Source organism: Sarcophilus harrisii, chromosome 1 (assembly GCF_902635505.1).
Source record: "Sarcophilus harrisii chromosome 1, mSarHar1.11, whole genome shotgun sequence".
In the NCBI taxonomy this organism is placed as follows: Eukaryota; Metazoa; Chordata; class Mammalia; order Dasyuromorphia; family Dasyuridae; genus Sarcophilus; species Sarcophilus harrisii.
In genome coordinates this window covers 444,891,734-444,911,151 of record NC_045426.1, presented here as the reverse complement: position 1 = coordinate 444,911,151, position 19,418 = coordinate 444,891,734, and the positions used below count along the sequence as shown (strand labels likewise).

At 31.9% G+C, this 19,418-nt stretch overlaps 1 protein-coding gene across 1 annotated transcript in view; it reads left to right on the top strand.

The window, feature by feature from the left end:
• Positions 1 to 5,402, top strand: part of CRISPLD1 (cysteine rich secretory protein LCCL domain containing 1) — a 47,885-nt gene extending 42,483 nt beyond the window's left edge. Inside the window, exons 14-15 of the mRNA XM_003759697.4 lie at positions 3,291 to 3,421; positions 4,194 to 5,402. Coding sequence (XP_003759745.2) covers positions 3,291 to 3,421; positions 4,194 to 4,245 — 183 coding nt within the window. The 3' untranslated portion in view covers positions 4,246 to 5,402. The remainder of the gene's footprint in view (positions 1 to 3,290; positions 3,422 to 4,193) is intronic.
• Positions 5,403 to 19,418: the final 14,016 nt, after the last annotated feature.

The following is a 19,418-nucleotide window of genomic DNA, read 5'->3' as shown; positions in this document are numbered from 1 at the left end:
TTCTGATAATCTCAACTGTGTTCTAGATTCCATCATATCCTTTTTCTTCATTATTTGACACTGTATTTTTATTCATTCTATTTGGGTATTAGAGAAAGTGCGTGACTCAGCCACTCCTTATGAATAAATTACATTTTTGATTAACTAGACTTCTTAGAAATCTTTTTGGGGTATACTTATTTATGTTTGTAGATTTTTTTCTGGATGTTTGAGTACTAAAATTTTTGGCTTCTATCTGAGAATTCCAAATTTGTCTACAAATTTTATACATTATTTCAGTATAACATCTCTCATAAAAGTTATTATAAATTCTTTTTTTCTTAAATATCCCTGAATTAAAAAATCTTTTATAACTTCCATGTCAAAGTACTCTCAGATATTGGTTTTCTAAGTAAAGTTTTTCTTTTATAGAAGTGTCTAGTTGTCTAGTTCCTTAAGATTGCAAATTCATAAAAATTTTACCATTCTCAAAATTCCAGTAAAATTAATTGGTTGAACACAGTAAGCTCATTTTTTTATCCTGGAAGATTAAGACAGATAAATTAAGACCCCTATAAATAAAAAAGAAAATCAGATGAATTGTAAAATATGCCATTCATTTCCAAGGATCAGTCTCACTTCAAATAAAGTATAAAAGAGCTGGGGCCGGGGGTGGGGGTGGGGGTGGGGACAGGGATGATATGGGTAAAAACAAAAGAATTTGTCCTGGTTCTGGCCCTGACTTTTGTGTCCCTTGAATGATTCACTTAAATTCCATGGATCTTAATTTCCTCATTTGTAAAATAAGGGCATTACATTAGATAGACTTTGCAGTTCATTTCAACTCTCTCTTTATGTCTTTTTGGGAACTGATTTGTCTTTGTTGTCACTATATATGTAGATACAGCTCACACATTTAATTCTTGAAAAAAGATTTTGGACTTTCATTCTGGTTAATTGCAAATTCTCTGTGTTCAATATAAGTGAGTACCATTGTTCCACTATAAATTCTTCATTGTTTTCACACTGTGCATCTTTGTTCTGGGAAAGACTGGATATGAAGAGAAAATCCTTTTTGACCTTTGAACTTGATCAGGAATGCATACCAGCTACTCTGGCATAGGAAAAAGGATTGCTTAAGAATACTTTAAAGTGCTTAAAATTTAATGAATGGTATATCCAGGCACTTTTTATTGCCTTTGGAACAGGTTGATAATTCTCTTCTATGGGATGAATTGTGAAATGTGTGCTGAATTACTGTTAATCCAATCTCTTATGAATTATATCAAATGCAAATATTAATTGAGTTAGGGGCTTAAGACTATGATTAAAATGCCTTTGCAGAGTCATGATGTACATTTGTAGACAGCAACCATTTTACTGTATTACCAAAGGGGAGAAATAATTAAGGTTCTTGGCATTTAGATTCCCTGATAAGTTAAATACCAAAATATAACAGAAAGTTCAGATCATAGGATCAAAGTAAGGTTGTGTACTTGTGGATGAAATGTTTATTTACATTAACATATAGCATTCATGGGACAGACCTTATGTGTAGAAAGTGAAAAAAATAATCTAAATCAATGAAATAAGGATGAAAGAAGATACATGAGGACCTGGGATTGGAGATACATTATCTTGTTTCAGGGTATTTGGGAAGTCTTCAAGCAAAGAGTATATCATTTTAATCTAACCACACTCAACTGCAAAAAAAAAAAAAATTAGTATAATATTTGGAAGAAAGGTAATGTTAAACACAAAACATTTTGAAGAACTCAGATTATTACTGCATCTTCATAAGAATTCTTAATCTATCTGTAAACATAGTTTTAAAATATTTCAATCACTGTATTTCAATATAATTGGTTTCCTTTGTGATCCTATATATTTTATTTTGCATATTTAAAATATTCTAAGATTAAATAGGTCAGTATACTTCTCTGAACTGCCAGAGGTGTTTGTGGTGTACAAAAAAAGTTAATAATCCCTGCTTTAGAAATAGAATTGTTCTTATAATCTTAAAGTAGTTTAAAATGTGAACATCTTTCATTCAACCAGTAAGTGCCTTTTCTCATGAATTCTACCTCAGGGATCCTTTTTTTTTTTTTTTTTTTTTTTTTGTAATGGATAATTAAAGTATTATTAAAGGAATTACATATTATATTATATATAAATTAAAGGAAATTCTATGTAAGCTATCTATGAACCCCCAGTATTATTAATTCCTTGAGTGATGCATATTATATTCCTTCTCTGCCTTAGTAGACTGTCTTCATTATTTGCAATGGTTGTAAAAATTAATTATCTAATGGTACAATGGTAGTCTAATACATCTAAAGGTAGATATTTAATGATAAACTTTTTCACATTTAACCTGTTTGTCCTTGGTCAACAGAATCCATTCTGTTTCTAGACATTTTCTTGATGGTTTTCCAGTATAGTAAAACCTGCTAGACATTGCATTGTATTGGCATAGTTAAGTACCCAGAGTCATCTTTATGCCAGAATGATGCATCAGAGTAGGACATGTAAGGAAACAGAAAGGGGCCTTCTAATTTTTCCATTATCATCTATTTTTTACTCCAAATCCCTTTGCTCTTTACATAACATTATGCTGTTTCCAGGAAATTCTATTGAACTGGGAGGGTTATATAACCAACTATTTAGTCAACAAATATCATTCAAAATCTGAGATGTCTGCGGTTATTTGTCCTTTTTCTTATTGATTATTCACCTTAGGAAGTGCCATGTCCTAATATACCCCTACCTCAAAGGGAAAAATAAATGTAGACTAAAATGGCTAAACCAATAATTCTTCATTCTGAATATTATTGGTTTGAGTTAATTAAAAATTTTAAGAACAAGAATAATGAATATTCTTAAAAGGAGAGAAAATAAACTAGTTTATTAACTAGTTCCTGCCACTAGATCTGTTCAGGAGGATTGTGTAAGCCTTTTGAACAGTAGATATGTTTGGCCAAATGGGATTGTAAGATGATTCACCTCACTATTTCAATCCTATGGCCTGTTTGATTTTATGGTTTTCTTATTTGATCTTTTTTCATATCTCTGAACATTAGTCCAGATTGGCTACAGAGTCCAGAGATAGATTAGATGACCTTGAAGTTCATATCATACTTCACATCTATGGACCTTTATAATTTTTTGATTGATCCTGGCCTTTTGATGCAATATATCTTGTCAATTGCTTACTTAAATAAACCTTTGAATTTATGATTAGTTTGTTCAATGTAATATAAGGAAACTTAATTGCAAAATGAAATGTTTTTTTTTTTCTTTCACTCTCTCAGGTGTCTAGTATTTGCAGAGCAGCTGTTCATGCTGGTGTAGTTCTTAATCAGGGTGGTTATGTTGATGTTATGCCAGTAGACAAGAGAAAAGTTTATATTGCTTCCTTTCAGAATGGCATCTTTTCAGAAAGGTAAATTTTATCATTATCAACTAGAATAATTAACTTATTTCTCAGTTAATAGGTCTATGTAGTTGTTAGGGTTTAAGGGTCAAGTAAGTAGGGCAGCATGTGAATTTATCATGCTTTTGTGTAGCAGTTGGACCTTAAATTACTGGAGAAACTGCAGTAGCAGAACTGCCTGTCTCCTTTAAGCTTTTAACTCATGGCCTGAAAAGCTGATTACTAGTCAAAACAACTCTATTGTTAATTAGTCTTACAAAAAAAATTAATAAAATATATTTTCTTCATTTTCTGGATTTTCCTAGAGTAAATGCATTTTAAATTATTATTATTGAGAATTGCACAATTATTTGCTTTATCTAAATTAACTGAAATTTATATAGTTAGCATAGTTGTGTGATGTGTGTGTTTGAGAGACACACACACACAGAGAAAGAGAGAGAGAGAGAGAGAGAGAGAGAGAAAGAGAGAAGCAGAGGCTGAGAAAGAGAAAGGCACACAAAGAAAGAATGAGACAGACAGACAGACAGACAGACAAATAGAGAGAGACATAGAGAGACAGGAGGAGGGGGAGGAAGAGAGGGAAAAGAGAGTTCAAAATAATGAATATACTTGATTTTTTCTAAAATTCTAATCACTCCTTGAGAGAAAATTAGATTCTGTTTTCCCTATTAACTTGACTAAGAAGAAAATTATATAAGAATTTAGAATCTATTATGCCATTCTCATAAACATTTTTTCACTCATGCCTATAATTTATGATTTTTTTTTTATTTTGCAGTTTGCAGAATCCTCCAGGAGGGAAGGCATTCAGAGTATTCGCTGTTATTTGAATAGGGCAAATAAAAATGCACAGTGTTAAAATGAACACTTGGAAGGGGATGATAAAGATAAACCAGATTGCTATGTTGTACTTCTAAATTGTATAAAGCTGTATGTAACATTGTTGTATAGAAGATATCAACTATTTGTAGCCCTCAAAAATGTCAGTGCATGTAAATCTGGATTAATTTTGTAAAATAAAAATATGGGATATTATTAGAAAAATATCTTGAATATGAAGCAGTTTCAGAAATCCTGTGTTGAATATTGCTATATTTTCTTAGCAATTATTTCTGTTATGATTAATTACAGTCATATATGGGCTATCTTTCTTCTATCTGAATGTTATTATGTGATGCTTTATGTTTGCCACTAATATAATAAATCTAAAAGCATAAAATGGATGACCTCAGAGAGATCACCTTGTACATTTAAAAATAGCTAACTGAAAATAAATAGAAACTATGCTGTCATTATTTCCATTTTCTAAAATCTACTATTACTTACCCAAATAAGTTCCAGTGTCTTTCAAATTTATTTGTGTACAGTTTTTCCCATCTTTTAAGTTTAGGCATAAGTTGTGTTCATACTTCATACTGGTTTTCTATTTTTTGGATAAACATTCTCCTAATTTTCAAAAATAAATCTCCCTAAAATGAAGATAAAAATAATTAGATGTCTCTAAATCTTTCAGATTAAATAGATGGTCCCAAATAGACTGTGTCTTTAATGGTAGATGGAAAAAAAACAACATAGGATGATGTAAACATATGCATAGTTGGCATATAGCATATATAGTAGATACAAGAGTGAACAGATTGAAAAAATTATGTACTCTTGAGACTAAAACCATATTATTTTTTGTTTTATGTCCTGGCAAATACTCCTGCAGGCCAGGATGTATGGAGGCAAAATATCTTATGAAGATGAATTCATTTGATTGCTTCACCATTGCCATTGATTTTCTTCATGGTGAATGGCCTCGTGAATAAATATTTTTACCATATTATGGTATATAAAAAACATATAATGATGATGTAATGTTTGTTTCTGTGAAAAAAATGTATTGTGCTTTAAGACTAAAAAGCTGTTAAACTTTATTTTTGGTATTTTTTTCTGCTCATGAATTTACTATTTTGTCTTCCCATAAATATATCGACATTCTTGATGTTTCAGAGTTTTTTTTTTTCCTAACCTTATTTGCTATGTGGACTACCTCATATAGTTGAGCAAGTTTGCTTAGGATTAACAGTGTTAGAATAAAATGAATAAGTGTGCTTGCTAACAGCAAATTCATAGGTATTTTCATCTGATTTTATATTAACATAAAAACCACACTGGAAAGGAACCAAGAGAGATGTGAAAGATCCAAAAGTAGGCTATATTTTTATGGCTATAAAATTAAAAAAGGAAAATTGAATATTTAGAAGAGTTTTAGTTATGAAAACTGAAAGAGATTGAACAAATGTACACTCACCAAATTACAAAAATTGTGGCAGAGATAGTGGCATTGAGAGAAAAGTAAGGTTGAACTCAGGGCAAGTGTGGTCAGAGATGGAAAAGGTAGAAAGTTGGATGGGAGCAGGGATTGTCCTTTGCATTTCGTTATATCCTCAATACAGTTTCTATTCCATAATAAGCACTTACTAAATGTTTTGTTGACTGGCTGATTGAATGAATGAATATAAAAGTGATTTAAATGGAGAAATGTTTGCTGGAAAAGTCACTAACAAATTGTGAGGAACACTGTGTAATAATGCTTCATTATTCCAACACTGTTTGGGGATAAAATGTTCATTGTAAGAAGATTTTCTAGTGCCTCAAATTTATTCCCAACTTAATCACATATTTCTTCTTTTGCTGTGAATATTTTTTTCTGAAGAAAAATATAGAAATATTCACATATATAAACATATACAAATATTCACATATGTACAGGTATATAGACTTTCTCTGTCATGATGCAATGCAGATAAATAGTTGACACTCAATAAAAATCAGTGTTCTCTTTGAATAATCTAAATACTCTTAAGTATTTCATTGAATTGTAAAAAAATGATAGTTTGAGGGACTATTGAGTAGTACAGAGATGCTTTTCCCTACATTTCTCCTATGTTCCTGTACATTTTTAGTCATGTCCATTTCTTTTTTTTTTAATTCATCAATTTATTTTAAGACACTGCTTTATGAATTATGTTGGGAGAGAAAAATCAGAATAAAAGAGAAAAGCCGTGGGAGAGGAAAAAAAAAACCAGAAAAAAAGAGGTAAACATTACATGTATTAATTTACATTCAATCTCCATAGTTATTTGTCTGAATTCAGATGGCATTTTCTGTCCAAAGTCTATTGGGATTGCTTTGGATCACTGAACCACTGAGAAGAACCAATCCTTTCATAGTTGATCGTCACATATTCTTACTGTTATTGTGTGCAATGTATTCCTGATTCTGCTTGTTTCACTCAGTATCAGTTCATGTAAATCTTTCCAGGTCTTTCTAAAATCAACTTGTTCATCATTTTAATAGAACAGTATATTCGATTATCTTCATTTACCACAACATGTCCAGTTATTCCCTAATTGATGGACATTAACACATTTTCCAATACTTCACTATCACAAAAAAAGTGGGTACAAACATTTTTGCACATGTGGGTCGTTTCACTCCTTTATGATTTCCATGGAATACAGACCCAGTAATGGCACTGCTGGGTCAAAGAGTGTGCACAGTTTTATAGCCAGTAGTGCATAATTTCAGATTGCTCTCCAGAGTGCTTGGATCATTGCACAACTATACCAAAAATGCATTAGCATCTCAGTTTTCTCACAGCCCCTTCAACATTCGTCATTATCTTGTTCTGGCATCTTAGCCAATCTGAGAGGTTTGAGTTGTACCTCAGAGTGGTTTTAATTTGCTTTTCTCTGATCAATAGTGATTTGGAGCATTTTTTTCATATGACTATTGATGGCTTTAATTTTGTCATCTGAAAATTGTCTGTTCATATCCTGTGACCATTTATCAATTGGGGAATGACTTGTATTCTTATGCTTGAGGCAGTTCTTTATATATTTTAGAAATGAGACCTTTATCGGAAACACTGATTGTGAAGATTTTTTGTCAGCTTTGTACTTCCCTTTTTAGTTTATTTCTGTTGGTTTTGTTTATACAAAACCTTTAAAATTTAATGTAATCAAAGTTGTTCATGTTGTCTTACATATGGTCTTTAGTCCTTTGATCATAAAATCTTCCCTCCTCCAAAGATTTCATAGGTAAATTATCTCTAGCTCTCCTAATTTGCTTATGGTATCATCCAGTATGTCCAAATCATGTACCCATTTTGACCTCATTTTGGTATAGGGTATAATATATTGGTCTATGCTGAGTTTCTACTTATTATTTTCCAGCTTTCGAGCAATAGTAAGTCCTGATTCCAGAATCTGGGAGTTATCAAATTGTAGATTAGTGTAGGTCTTTATTATTGTGTCATGTGTCTAATCTATTCCATTGATTGACCACTCTATTTCTTAATCAGTACCAAATAGTTTTGATGACTGTTGCTTTATAATAGTTTCAATTTTTGTACTGCTAAACCACTATCCTTTGCAATTTTTATTAATTCCTTTGGTATTCTTGACCTTTTTTCTTCCAGATGAATTTTATTATTATTTTTCATAGTTAAATAAAGTAATTTTGGGCAGTTTGATTGGTATGGCACTAAACAAGTAGATCAATATAGATAGAGCTGTCATTTTTATTATATTAGGTCAGTCTACCTTTGAGCAAGTGATTTTTTCCAATTGTTTAGATCTGAGTGTGTGAGAAGTGTTTGGTAATTGTGTTCAAATAGTTCTTGGGTTTGTTTTGGCAGGTAGTCATCCCAATATTTTATTTGTCTATAATTATTTTGAATCAAATGTCTCTTTTTATCTCTTGCTGATGAGCTCTCATATATAGAAATGCTGATGATTTATATGGATTTATTTTATACTATCTTGCAACTGTGCTAAAGCTGTGCATTTTTTCCAGTAGGTTTTTGGATGATTTTTTAGGATTCTCTAAGTAAATCATCAAATCATCTTCAAAGAGTGATCCTCATTGCCTAATTTAATTCCTTCACTTTCTTTTTCTTTTCTTATTGCTAAAGTCAGCCTTTGTAGTATAATGTTGAATAATATTGGTGATAATAGGCATCCTTATTTTACCCCTGATCTTATTGGGAATGTGTCCAGCTTCATTCCATTACAAATAATGCTTGCTGTTGATTTTCAATAGATACTGATTATTATTTTAAGGAAATCTCCTTTTATTACTATGTTCTCTAGTGTTTTTATAGGAATGCATGCTATATTTTCTCAAAAAAAACATTTACTGCTTCTTTTGAGATTATCGTATGATTTCTGTAGGTTTTTTTTTTTTATTGATAGACCAATTATGGCAATAGTTTTTCTGATATGGAATCAACTATGCATTCCTGATATTAATCCCATTTGGTCACAGCATATTATCCTGTGAAAAATTGTTGTAATCTCATTGCTAATATTTTCTTTAAATTTTTTGCATCAAATTTTTGTAGCAGTCATTTTTCTAGTGGTAAAGAACTGAAAACTGATTAGATGCCAATCAGTTGAGGAGTGGCTGAATAAATTAAGGCATATAAAAATTATGCAATTTTTTTCTTTTGAGAAATGATTAGCAGGATGATTTAAGAAAAGTCATGAAGATGCTTACATGAACCGGTCCTGAGTGAAGTGAGTAGAACCAAAGGAACATTGTACTCAGCAACAATAAGATTATCCGATGATCAGTTGTGATGTAGTTCCTTTCAACAATGAATTTATTTAGGCCAATTCCAAAAGATTTTTAATGGAGAGACCATCTGCATCCAGAAAGAAGACTGTGGGGACTCAATGTGGTTCACAACATATAACACAAAACACACAATTACATCATAATACATTTTTGTTGTTGTTTGCTTGTTTTTTTCTTTGTCACTTTTTCCCTTTTTGATCTGATTTTTCTTGTGCAGCATGATAATTGTGGAAATATGTGTGAAGAATTTCATGTTTAACATATTGGATTTCTTGCTGTCTGAGGGAGGGCATGGAATGGAGGGAAGGAAAAAAAATCAAAACACATGATTTTGCAAGAGGATGTTAAAAAACAATGCATATATTTTGAAAATAAAAAGCAAAAATTTCTAAAAATTAAAGTTTTAGCATCAATATTTATTAGTAAGAATGGCCTATAATTTTTTTCCTCTGTTTTGGCACCTCTTGGATTAGGTACCAGTACCATATTTGTGTCATAAAAGGAATTTGGCAGGAAACCTTTACCTATTTTTCCAAATAGTTTACATAGCATTGGAATTAATTTTATTATTATTATATTATTATTATCATTCTAAAGTAGAAACTAGGGAGATTAATAGAATCCTAAAAAACCTTGATATGATTCTCAGCAGAACATGGCACCTACACAAAAAAATGACAATATATTAGGACATAAAAATCTCACAAACAAATGCAGAAAGACACAAATAGTAAATGCTTCCTTTGCAGACCAAAATGCACAAGCATTATATTCAGTAAAGGGCTAGTTAACTATAGGATAAAAAGCAGATTGGAAATTAAATATTCTAAATCTAAATAATGAATGTGTCAAGCAACAAATGACCAAAACAATCCACAATTTTATTGAAGAGAATGACAACAATGAGACAACATAGCAAAACATATGGGATGCAGCCAAAGCAGTACTTAGGGAAAATTTCATATTTTTAACTAGTTACATGAATAGAATATAGAAAGAGGAGATCGATGAATTGGGCATGCAATTAAAAACATTAGAAAAAGAACAAATTAAAAACCCACAATTAAATACCAAATTAGACATTCTGAAAATCAAAGAAATAAATAAAATTGAAACTAAGAAAACTGTTGACCTAATTAATAAAACTAAAAGCTGGTTTTATTTTAAAAATAGATAAACCTTTGGTTAATCTGCTTAGAAAAAGGAAAGTAAAAAACAAATTACCAGCATCAAAAATGAAAGGGTGAACTTATGATCAATGAAAAAGAAACAATAATTAGGAGCTATTTTGCCCAGCTATATGCCAGCAAGTCTGATAATCTAATCAAAATAGATCAATATTTACAAAAATATAAATTAGCCAAATTAATAGAAGAAAAAATAAATTACTTACATAGTCTAGAAAAAGAAATTTAATAAGCCATAAATCAAGCAGGGATAACAATTCTGATCTCTGATAAAGCAAAAGCAAAAATAGATTCTATCCCAGCCTTTTACCTTTACTCTGTATATGACTCTGTGTGTCAAATGTGTTTCTTGTAAACAAGATATAGAATTCTGTGTTCTTTTTAATCCACTCTCCTATTCACTTTCATTTTGTGGCAGTTCATCCCATTCACATTCACAATTATGCTTAACAGTTCTGCATTTCCTTCCTTCCTATTTTCTTCCCTGTATATATTTCTGTTCTTTTTTTTCTACTCTGTGCTTAGCAGTGTTTTTTTTTTTAACCCACCCCACCCATTACTTTATCTTTTATCACCCTCCCCCATTTCTTACATTTTTCCACAATGTTTCTGTCCTCTTTTCTATCCAATCCCTCCCTTTTATTTCCTCTTTTTTCTCTTCCTTTATAATGCAGATAAATATTTATAACCAACTGAATAATTAAGTTATTCCCTCTTAGAGACCAAACTGGTGAGATCAAGCTTCAGATAATGGTCATCATCTTCTCTTCTTTCCCCTCCATTGTAATAGGTCTTTTGCCTTTTCACATGTTCTAATTCATTCCATTATAATTACCCTTTTGAATTCTTCCAGAACAGATCTGTTTCCATTCCTTAATGTCTTTTTCTTTGATATTATCATATCATAGTCCATTCACAAACCGACCCTCAGTCCATGTGATGTCCTCCTTTGTCCCAGTAACAGATACAGTTCAAAAAAGTTCAGACAGCATTTTCCCAACTAGGGATATAAACAGTTGAACCTTTAAATTATATATATATATATATATATATATATATATATATATATATATATATAATATACTCCTTATTTTTGTTATAGAATGATTGAAAGTCTCTTATGTTATTGAAGATCCATATACTCCCAAGATGATGCTCAGTCACACTGGGTAGTTAATTCTTGGTTTTAATCCTAGGTCCTTTGAATTATAGAATATGGTATTCCAGACCCTCCAATACTTTATCACAGAAACATCCAGATCCAAGTAATCCTGACTGTTGATACTTGATATTTAAATTATTTTTGTCTGGTTGCTTGCGGTATTTTTTTCCTTGAGATTGTAGTTTTGGAGTTTTGCAACAATCTTCCTTGGTGTTTTCATTGTGGATCTCTTTCCAAAGGTGATCAATAGATCTTTTTTTTCAACAAGTATTTATTTACCCCTCTGTTTTTAGAATGTTAGGGCAGTTTTCCTTGATGTATCTTGAAGATTGCTATGTAAGCTCTTTTTCTTTTTGGTCATGGCCTTCATGCAGACCAACAATTTTTAAATGGTCTCTTCTGCATCTATTTTCCAGTTTGGTTGTTTTTCTAATTAGTAGTTTCTATGATCAAAGTTCTTTTTTGTTTCCACCTCATTTTCTTTCCTTTTCTTTTGGTATTTCCTCTTTTTCACTTTTATAGTCAAAGTCTCCTCCTTGATTAAGGGGGCACTGTGTCAAGCTTGCTGTGCAGCTCTCAGCCTTGGCTTTGGATTTAGGGTCCCCTAGTGTTTGCTTTTTTCAGGACAAAGCCTGGTTTCCAAGTGTTTGTCCTCTAAACTGGGACTTGAGGCTGCCCCACTGATCCACTACTCTACTGAGCCAGGATCAAAGTTTCATTTCATGATTTGCTGCAATTAAAACCCTCCTACCCCTAAAATCAAAACACAGGAAATATAGTGGCCAAATTCCAGAACTATCAGATGAAGGAAAAAAAATACTGCAAGCTGCTAGAAATAATCAATTCAAATATAGAGGAACCACAATAAGGATTACCTAGGATCTAACAGTGTCCACATTAAAGGAAAAAAGGGCCTGGAATATGATATTCTAAAATGCTAAGGAACTTGGAATGCAGCCAAAAATAACTTATCCAGCCAAAATGAACATCTTTTTTTCCAGGGAAGAAGATGGAATTCAACAAAATAAGTGAATTTCAACTATTTTTGATGAAAAAAAATTGGAATTAAACAAAAAAGTTTGATCTACAAATATAGAACTCAAGAGAAACCAAAAAGGCAAAAAGAAATATTAGGAATGATATTTCTGCATAAAGATATATAAAGAACACATGTATACTTGGTTCTAGAAACTAGAGGTAGAAAGGAAATTGTACCCGGAAAAGCATAAAGCGGGGGGACTACAGGAAACCTATTATATCTGAGAGAAAGAATGGAGGATCATGAACATAGTGTGTATCTTACAGCCATAAGAATTGGCTTAAAGGAAAAATAATAGACATATTTGATTTATGGTGAAACTTATCCCACCTCATTGTAAAGTAGGAAGGGAAAAGTGAAAAGGGAAGGAGTAAGCTAAGCAGAAGGGAATACAGAAATTGTGAAGAAAAGGGGTAAGATGGGGGAGGAACTCTAATGTGGGGGGAGGGATACTAAAAAGGGAGGGCTGTGAGAAGCAAGTGGTGCTCACAAGTTTAATACTGGGGAGGAAGATAAGGGGGAAGGAAAGGAGAAAAGCATAAGCAGGGTTTAACAAGATGGCAAGTAATACAGAATTGGTAATTTTAACCATAAATGTGAATGGGGTAAATTCCCCCATAAAGAGAAAATGGTTAGCAGAATGGATTAAAAGCCAGAATCCTACAATATGTTGTTTACAGGAAACACACCTGAAGCAGGGAGATATATACAGAGTAAAGATAAAAGGTTGGAGCAGAATCTACCATGCTTCAAGTGAAGTCAAAAAAGCAGGGGTAGCCATCCTGATCTCAGATCAAGCAAAAGCAAAAATTGATCTAATTAAAAGAGATAAGGAAGAGAACTATAGCTTGCTGAAAGGTAGCATATATAATGGAGCAATATCAATATTAAACATATATGCACCAAGTGGTGTAGCATTTAAATTCTTAAAAGAGAAATTAAGAGAGCTGCAAGAAGAAATAGACAGCAAAACTATAATAGTGGGAGATCTCAACCTTGACTCTCAGAATTAGATCATTCAAACCACAAAATAAATAAGAAAGAAGTCAAAGAGGTAAATAGAATACTAGAAAAGTTTAGATACGATAGATCTTTGGAGAAAACTAAATGGAGACAGAAAGGAGTACACTTTCTTCTCAGCAGTTCATGGAACCTATGCAAAAACTGACCATAAATTAGGACATAAAGAACTCAAATTCAAATGCAGTAAGGCAGAAATAGTAAATGCATCCTTTTCAGACCATGATGCAATGAAAATTACATTCAATAAAAAGCCAGGGGAAAATAGACCAAAAAATAATTGGAAACTAAATAATCTCATACTAAAGAATGATTGGGTAAAACAGCAAATCATAGACATTATTAATAACTTCACCCAAGAAAATGACAATAATGAGACATCATACCAAAATGTGTGGGATGCAGCCAAAGGGGTAATAAGGGGAAATTTCATATCTCTAGAGACATACTTGCATAAAATAGAGAAAGAGAAGGTTAAAGGATTGAACTTTCAACTAAAAATGCTGGAAAAGGAACAAATTAAAACCCCCAGTCGAACACTAAACTTGAAATTCTAAAAATAAAAGGAGAGATCAATAAAATTGAAAGTAAAAAAAAAAATTGAATTAATTAATAAAACTAAGAGTTGGTTCTATGAAAAAACTAATAAAATAGACAAACCCTTAGTAAATCTGATTAAAAAAAGGAAAGAAGAAAATCAAATTGTTAGTCTAAAAAATGAAAAGGGAGAACTCACCACTAATGAAGAGGAAATTAGAGCAATAATTAGGAGTTACTTTGCCCAATTTTATGCCAATAAATTCGCTAACTTAAATGAAATGGAAAAATAACTTCAAAAAATATAGCTTGCCCAGATTAACAGAGGAAGAAGCTAATAGTCTAAACAGTCCCATTTTAGAAAAACAAATAGACCAAACTATTAATCAACTCCCTAAGAAAAAATCCCCAGGACCAGATAGATTTACATGTGAATTCTACCAAACATTTAAAGAACAATTAACTCCAATACTATATAAACTATTTGAAAAAATAGGGATTGAAGGAGTCCTACCAAATTCCTTTTATCACACAGACATTGTATTGATACCAAAACCAGGTAGGATGAAAACAGAGAAAGAAAATCATATATTAATCTCCTTAATGAATATTGATGCTAAAATCTTTAAAATATTAGCAAAAGGATTACAGAAATTCATCCACAGGATAATACACTATATCCAAGTAGGATTTATATCAGGAATGCATGGCTGATTCAATATTAGGAAAACCATTAGCATAATTGACTATATCAACAACTAAATGAACAAAAATCATATGATCATCTCAATAGATGAAGAAAAAGCATTTGATAAAATCCAGCATCCATTCCTAATAAAAACATTTGAGAGGATAGGAATAAATGGACTTTTCCTTAAAACAGTCAGGAGCATAAATTTAAAACCATCAGTAAGCCTCATATGTAGTGGGGAAAAACTAGAACCTTTCCCAGTAAGATCAGGAGTGAAACATGGTTGCCAACCATCACCATTATTATTCAATATTGTATTAGAAATGCTAGCCTCGTTAATAAGAATCGAGAAAGAGATTAAAGGAATTAGAGAAGGTAATGAGGAAACCAAATTATCACTCTTTGCAGATGATATGATGGTACACTTAGAGAACCCCAGAAATTCTACTATAAAGCTATTAGAAATAATTCATAACTTTAGCAAAGTTGCAGGATACAAAATAAATCCCCATAAATGCTCAGCGTTTTTATACATCACCAACAAAATCCAACAGCAAGAGATACAAAGAGAAATCCCATTAAAAATAACTGTTGATAGCATAAAATATTTGGGAATCTACCTACCAAAGGATAGTCAGGAATTATATGAGCAAAATTACAAAACATTTTCCACACAAATAAAGTCAGATTTAAATAATTGGAAAAATATAAAGTGTTCTTGGATAGGCTGAGTGAATATAATAAAAATGGCAATGCTCTCTAAATTAATTTATTTATTTAGTGCCATACCAATCAGACTCCCAAGAAACTATCTTAATGATCTAGAAAAAAATAACAACAAAATTCATATGGAAGAGCAAAAAGTCGAGAATTTCAAGGGAATTAATGGGGAAAAAAAAAGCAAATGAAGGTAGCCCAGCTTTACTTGATGTAAAAGCATATTATAAAGCAGCAGTCACCAAAACCATTTGGTATTGACTAAGAAATAAATTAGTTGATTAGTGGAATAGGTTAGACTCACAAGACAAAATAGTCTGTAATTATAACAATCTAGTGTTTGACAAACCAACTTTTGGGATAAGAATTCATTATTTGACAAAAACTGCTGGGAAAAATAGAAATTAATATGACAGAAATTAGGCATGTACCCACACTTAACAGCAAGATAAAATCAAAATGGGTCCATGATTTAGGCATAAAGAATGAAATCATAAATAAATTAGAGGAACATAGGATAGTTTACCTCTCAGACTTATGGAGGAGGAAGGAATTTGTGACCAAAGAAGAACTAGAGATCATTATTGATCACAAAATAGAAAATTTTGATTACATAAAATTAAAAAGCCTTTGTACAAACAAAACTAATGCAAACAAAATTAGAAGGGAAGCAACAAACTGGGAAAATTTTTATAGTTAGTTTCTTTTTAGTTAAAGATTCTGATAAAGGCCTAGTTTCCAAAATATATAGAGAATTGACTCTAATTTATAAGCAATCAAGCCATTCTCCAATTGATAAATAGTCAAAGGATATGAACAGACAATTTTCAGATGATGAAATTGAAACTATTTCCACTAATATGAAATAGAAATCCCAATTACTATTGATGAGAGAAATGCAAATTAAGACAACTCTGAGATACCACCTACATATCTCTCAAATTGGCTAAGATGACGGGAAAAAATAATAATGAATGTTGGAGGGGATGCAGGAAAACTGGGACACTGATGCATTGTTGTTGGAGTTGTGAACAAATCCAACCATTCTGGAGAGCAATCTGGAATTATGCCTAAAAAGTTATGAAACTGTTCATACCCTTTGATCCAGCAGTGCTACTACTTGGCTTATATCCCAAAGAAATACTAAAGAAGGGAGAGGGACCTATATGTTCCAAAATGTTTGTAGCAGTCCTTTTTGTAGTGGCTAGAAACTGGAAAATGAATGGATGCCCATCAATTGGAGAATGGTTGGGTAAATTTTGGTATGTGAATCTTATGGAATATTATTGTTCTGAAAGAAATGACCAGCAGGATGAATACAGAGAGGCTTGGAGAAACTTACATGAACTGATTCTAAGTGAAATAAGCAGAAGATCATTATATAGTTCAACAACAATACTGTATGAGGATATATTCTGATGGAAGTAGATATCTTCAACAAAGAGAAGATCTAACTGATCTAACTCAGTTTCAATTGATCAATGATGGACAGAAGCAGCTATACCCAAAGAAAGAACACTAGCAAATGAGTGTGAACTGTTTGCATTTTTGTTTTTCTTCCCAGGTTACTTTTACCTTCTGAATCCAATTCTCCCTGTGCAACAAGAGAACTGTTTGGTTCTGCACACATATGTTGTATCTAGGATATATTCTAACATATTTAACATGTATAAGATAGCTTGCCATCAAAGGGAGGGAATGGAGGGAGGGAAGGGAAAACTCAGAACAGAAGTGAGTCCAAGGGATAATGTGGTAAAAAATTACCCAGGCATATGTTCTGTCAATAAAAATTATAATAAAAAAATTAAAAAAAAATAAATCCTCTCACCAGCTTTCCTTGACTCTGTCTGAGTTGAATTGAACATTGTTTTCACCTCAGTGAAAATGATCTTTATTGACGTTTTTCTAACCTGTCTTGAATTGGAGAGTAGTTTCATGCTGTCAGATTCTCTTCATAGGCTTGGTTTCATGTGGTTTGCAAGAGAAAGTGGGAGAGCTCAAGAAGCTTCCTCACTTCATTCCACCATCTGGGCTCCACTCCCCACCCCTTAACTTCTCATATCTCTTTCTTAACAGTCTTTCTTCTGTCCCCTCCATTGGAAATAGGATTTCAGCAATCACTTCTTTCTATTTTCTGATTTTACCTAGTTCTCCATTTCCACTTTGTAGCTCACTTACAATTTTTAATTTACCCTAGACAGGAAAAAAAAAAACATGTAAATAAATTTCTTTCCATTCTCAGATAAGAAAGTTAATGTTGTCTTAGAATCTCTTTCCAGATTATTTTCATCTACCTGGTGTTGTCTTATGTTCATATATTCATATGTTGTCTCCACTGTTAAAATGTAAAGTTCTGGAGGGAAGGGATATTTTGAAATTTGTTTTTGTATTCATTTGTCCTTTTCTCCTCTTCATCCCTGAAACTTAGTAAATTTTCTGTTCTTAGTATATTTACTGAATTCATCAAAAATCTATAAGGAAAACAGGGAGATGATAATTCTGATGTCCTCTGCCCTGGTTAGACTATGACTGGAATGATTGGTTTTAGACATCATTTAGTGAGGATCATATGAGTTAGAGGAGTTGAACAGAAAGTTAGAGAAAATGCCATTAACTTTATACATATGAAGATCCACACAAGACACTGGGTATAATAGGATGTATCATGTAAAAAAGAAGTTTTTAAATGTTAGCTGTCTTAAAAATCTCTGAAGAACCAGCACGTAGGAGAGAGGATGAATTTGTTCTGTTTAGGCCCAGAGGGAAGAATTAGGATCTCTAAAGAGGCAAAGGTACTAAGAAACGAGTTTTAATTTGATATAAAGAAATATTTCTTTGCTTACCATGAGTCTATATGACCTATATCAGATTACTTGTTGTAATCTGGAGAGGGAAGTGAAAGAAAGAGAAAAATTTGGAGTTCAAAACCTTATAAAAATGAAGGCTGAAATCTCCTTTACATAGAATTGGGAAAATTATTATTATGTAGGAGGGAAGAAAAAATATTTTCAAGTGAATAAAACTGCCTCAAAATGGAATGGTCTGCTTTGGGGGTTCCCTTTCTCTGGGTTTCCTTAAGAAAAAACTTGGTTAGTATGTGGTAGAGGAGAATTCTTGTTTAATTAGAGTTTGACCCACATTGTCTTTGAAATTCTATCCAACTGAAATCTTTGGATTCTGTTAAATTCTCCAATTCCTGCAAATCGATATCAGATTCTTTGCTAGCTTTCGAGGCATAAATCTATCTTAAGCACTCAGCCCTAATCTGTTTATCAAGCACATCTTGGTTCTATATTATCACTGTTTCTTTTATTTTTTGTAGCTTTATGTCAAATGGCTCAAATCAATTTCTCCAATTTGTCACTTGGACAATAGCTCACAAGCAACCATATGAAATGATTGATGAAAGCAGGAGCTCTTTAAATATCCATGCTAATTGATTACAAATATGAGAATGGAATGAAAAGGTCACATTCCCCACAATATGATTAAATTTGGACATAGTTTTTTTTAATCATAACATCAAATTTGTTTTTTATTTTCCTGAAGATATCTACTGAGTATTGTTACTTGTAAATTTAAAAAGCATTGCTTTTTTTTTTATTTTAAAGTCTACTCTTAAGTTTTTCTGTTATTGTTTCAAACATAACATGCTTTGCTGATACAACTTCAATTAAAACTTCAGAGTACATCCAAGTATTATTTCTGATTTTTAATTACATGAAGAATAAAAGTGTTTTGATTGGTTTTTGAGTCAGAACTAAGAGTACATTCAAAAGACTAATTAAAAGATGCCATTTCTTTCCTTCTAAACTTCATTTAAATATGAATTGCTTCAAATCTGTAGCTGAGAAAGAGGCCTTGCGCCTTTATCTTCCCCTTGCTTTCTTTTTAGCTTCAGAGTCAATCCCCTGCTGCTTGGTTTCTGATTATTCCTTGAATTGTGCTGGTGTATGGCAAAGTAGTCTGAACTCTGATTTGTCCAGATTAGCTCTTTGGAGGATCTCGGTACTAGCCTGAGT